The sequence below is a fragment of the Bidens hawaiensis genome, unplaced genomic scaffold, assembly GCF_021521415.1.
Source record: "Bidens hawaiensis isolate Kalapana, Puna unplaced genomic scaffold, B.hawaiensis_p1.1 tig00006693_1, whole genome shotgun sequence".
Lineage (NCBI taxonomy): Eukaryota > Viridiplantae > Streptophyta > Magnoliopsida > Asterales > Asteraceae > Bidens > Bidens hawaiensis.
Genome location: NW_027491455.1, coordinates 160,317 through 164,639, shown reverse-complemented (window position 1 = coordinate 164,639; position 4,323 = coordinate 160,317). Strand labels below are relative to the sequence as shown.

Genomic DNA, 4,323 nt, shown 5'->3' with positions numbered 1-4,323 from the left:
TTTCTTTTGAAATTAGTGAGAAAACAAATCATATTAGATGTTGATGCTGACACATTGCATGTGACATGCTATGAAACTAGATCCATGTCCTGTTATGTTTTACACACTTTTTAGTATTTTTTTACGACAGCCAAGTTTAATGACAACCATTAAATGCATGCAACTGTTGTGGTTAACTACCGCACAATCACATGCCATTTAGTGTTGACTGTCAAATAACATATTAGTGTTAACTATGAGATAGATACATGCTTATTAGTGTTGGTAGGTTGTTAAAAGTATTAAAAATGAACTGTATCTACAGGCTCAAAAAAAAATTTGGGCCGAAGGCGAAAATTTTTTCGGGTCTTAAATAAAAAGAGTATTTTGTTGGGTTTAAACAATTTAATTCTGATATGGGCTTTTATGGTTATAATTTAGGTTGTGTAAAAAACTTTTGTATAAAAATAAGGTTAAACATGTCTCAATTAAGACTAGAACCCATAACCTTTTGGTTGAGAGTAATACATCTTTGCCACTAGACCAAGCTAATGTCTATGCAATTGAGTTTACACACCAAATATACATATTGTTTTAATAAAAATACATATAAATTAAAAAAAATTTGGGCCTGCGGCCGTCGACCACCCAGCCCTCCCTATGGGCCGGCCTTGCGTATCTATAACAAAACAAAACAAAAAAAAAAAAAAAAAGAAAAAACCCAAAGCGTATTGAATCTGATTTCATAAACTTTGTGCAGATTTCGGGATCTAGAAACAGGGGATGCATAACCTCATGCATGACCGCCCGCTTATTGGCAACACCATAACACCACCTTTTGGCAGTACAACATGTGTTAAATACCAAACTAGCAATATATTGTATTTTATAACTATCTATTTTGTGATCACTTACCGCATAGATTTTGTTAACAGCCCTTCGAATATGATGTACAATGGGTTATAAGGTCGATACGTAAAACTTTCTGTATGCAAGCATTAAACATGAAACTACCTTTAGTAATACTTATCGACGCCCCGCTGCAACGCGGCAGGTGGGTCAACCTACTAGTTTCTATTAAGTTTTCAAACCAACCTTTTAAGCATCTATTTGATATATGTGTAACATATGACTTCAACGACGTATTTAGCTCATACCATCCATGCCCATGTCTAGATTCGCCATAACTGCCACACCTTGCTCTCGTTTAGATTTAGCATCTCTTTATTATGTTGAACTTCGTCCAACCACTGAACTGGATCATCAAGGCACCAGTTCAACCGGAATCAACATAATAATTAATCAACCAACCCCAAAAAAAAGTGGTCTCTATTTACCCAACCAGTATAGTTTTTTGGGGGTTTCAAATTTTCAACATTTTCTCAATCTATATAAATTTATAGAACAACTATTACTAATCAAAACACCTTATTTTATAACAAAGTATATATAAGCATCTCAAACCCAATATCATGTTCATCTTGAAAGTGCTACATTAATGTGATGAGCCAACAAGACCGGAGCACTAAGATGGGGCAAATGGCCTTCCACATTTAACATAACCACCGTGTTCCGCCCTCCAAGGTTATCTCGGAGGTACCCCACCACTGATGTCGGCACAGATACATCCCTGGCGGTCTGAAATATCCAACAAGGCGTATTGACCAACCGTAGAACTCCCCTAAGGTCACTGTTGAACACGGCCCGGGATACAAACAGTGAAATGTCTGGCCTCATGTTGAACAGTGTTCGGCTGAATTCCCGCACTGCCACTGGAACATCAGCTCCTACGGCTAGTGGAGCGAATCCGAGAACCCATGATTCGTAGTTTGATTTCATTGCTAAGAAAAGCTTCTCTATCTCGCCTTCCTCGAATCCTCCATGGTAATCATTGTCGTTCAAGAACCTAAAGTTTGTTTTTAGATCAGATCCAACAATTTCATTTAGGTTAATTACAAGCACACAATCAAAATTTTGGCCTAGAATCAAGGTTGATGAGATAAACAAATAATGAATCAGTTCGTCCATAGAAAATAGAAAGGGAGCTACTATACATGTGGCATTATCATACGAATCGCCTGTTAGATGAAAAATGGTTATACGAGTAGTATGACTTTGTCAGTAATGCATGCTCCATCACATCAGCCACCTTTCTATATATCACATCATACGAAATGAAAGCCTCTTGTTAGGGTATATGCACGAGGAAGCAACACACAAACGGACACTAGAACACAAGAATTTTACATGGTTCGGTTCCAACAACAACCCTATATGTCCATGTTCACGAGTTGCAACCAGGATTTTATTGCTTTACACCTCTTACCACGCATGATGATCAAGGAATTTGAAGTACAAGAGATCTTTATATAATTAGTTAAGTACAACTTTAGGGTTAACAACGTGTTCCCAAGAAAACTAATAAACAGGCTTAATTAACTAAAACCAATCAACCCTGCCCAAACCAATCGAGCCTCCACAATTAAACCCAACATGGTACCACCTCACACATCCTGTATAAACATTATAGCTCGTATGATCTATTAATACAACATGTTATATACGACCCCTTGTGATCTATTTCCGCTTGTTACACGGTTCGTGTAACGTATACTGATGTGACTTGTATGTAAGTGGTGAAAACATAGAAGAACGATGGATATTCTTAACATTTACCTCGGGGAAGCACCGATGAGGATGAGCTTGGAGAAAAGTTCAGGACGACGAATAGAGGCTAGAATTCCAATCATCGCAGAGACCGAGTGACCAACATAGGCGCAACAATCAACACCAAGGGAGTCAAGGATGTTAAGGAGGTCATCGGCATAGGCATCCAGAGAGGTGTACCGGTGAAAATTGAAGTAGTCAGGATTAACACTTCCGGCACAAACAAGGTCGTAAAGGATGACTTTGTACTGCGAAAGGAAGTACGGGAGAATGCGATTCCATGCCGACTGATCGGTGCCGAAGCCGTGTGCCAGCAGCAAGTAGCTCCGCCCGGTCCCGACAACCCGGACGTTGAGTGCGTCTAAAAGAGACTGGCCCATTTTAGTGATGGAGAGATTTTTGGTTGGTTTTAAAGTAAAGTAATAATGTATGCAACACTTGATGTATGAAAATAAGGAAAACCATTTTAACCAAAAAAGACTGATGCATTCCTTTCTACTTTTGACTTGTGGTGGAACCACCACTTATTTCAGCAGATTCTCTTATGGTGAGTGATTCAATTCAATTAGACAAGATAGAGAATATCTTGCAGGAAAAAACAATTATAGTATATAACTCGTGGGACTCTCACGTGCTATGGCGGAATTTACTTTACGCAAGAATTTGATATATACATAAAACATAAAAATAATATTGAAAATATTCAAATAGTGTTAACCTGGTTAAACAAAAGTTACACGCACAAAGTTGTAGTTATTATTATTATTATTTTTTTTTGTAATAGCAGTGGAAAAATACGCAAAAAGTTTAATTCAAATGGTTTGATTACAGAAAGATTGTCTTACGCTACGCAGAAAATAAAGTCTTAATATGTCTAAAAGGATATCAATAAGTGTTTTACGTCAATGAAAAACCATAAAAACAAATACCGGTGTTATTTTCGATAATACCAATAATTGTGTCATTCCCGGTCTATATCAGTGTTGACACTCAATATAGTCCACAATAAGAAAATTTTTACCATATTTACACCAACTCTATTTTCAAAAAGGAAAAAGAGAAATTAAATTATATTAGAATGTTGAAAAGAAATATATACACAACTCCTAAGGTTTTCTATTTAAGTTGATGAACAAAAGTTGAGAAATTAAATTAGTTAAAAGTTAAATGATTTAAAAACTTTTATTATATGTTGCTGTATAATGGAAGCTTAACCCAAAATATTGGGAGTGTTTGGTGTATAAGTGAATGAAATGCGAAATGAATGGACAAATACAAAGTAATGAAAAAACCAATATTTGGCAGGCTAAGGGTATAGAATCACCAGTTATTCTGTTCATTTTATTTTCTCTAAAACACCTCAAATTCATTCAATCTCCCTTTCTGTTTTTCTTTTCTCATTCCATCCAATCTTTCACCCTACATCACCTCCCAGCACTACCACCGCCGCCCCCACCGACCACCGCCATCGCCGCCACAATCCCCGCCCCATTCATTATACCGCCAACCACTACCCCCGCCACCGCCACACCACCTGCCGCCATTAACCACCGTCATCGACAGCGTCCAACCACTGCTAACCACCATCACCTCCCACCACCACTACCGTCGCTTACCACCAATTTTATTTTATTCATTCGTCTTTCTTGCCTACCTAGCAACATAGAGTAATAATCT

General features: G+C 37.5%; 1 protein-coding gene across 1 annotated transcript; it reads right to left on the bottom strand.

The window, feature by feature from the left end:
* Positions 1–1,377: 1,377 nt before the first annotated feature.
* LOC143633338 (putative strigolactone esterase DAD2) lies at positions 1,378–3,026 on the bottom strand. The gene is made up of 2 exons (XM_077101660.1): positions 2,656–3,026; positions 1,378–1,885 (listed from the first exon to the last, which is right to left on the bottom strand). Exons 1-2 carry the CDS (start codon positions 3,024–3,026, stop codon positions 1,456–1,458), a joined length of 801 nt encoding a protein of 266 aa, XP_076957775.1. The 3' UTR covers positions 1,378–1,455.
* Between the last annotated feature and the right edge of the window lie 1,297 nt (positions 3,027–4,323).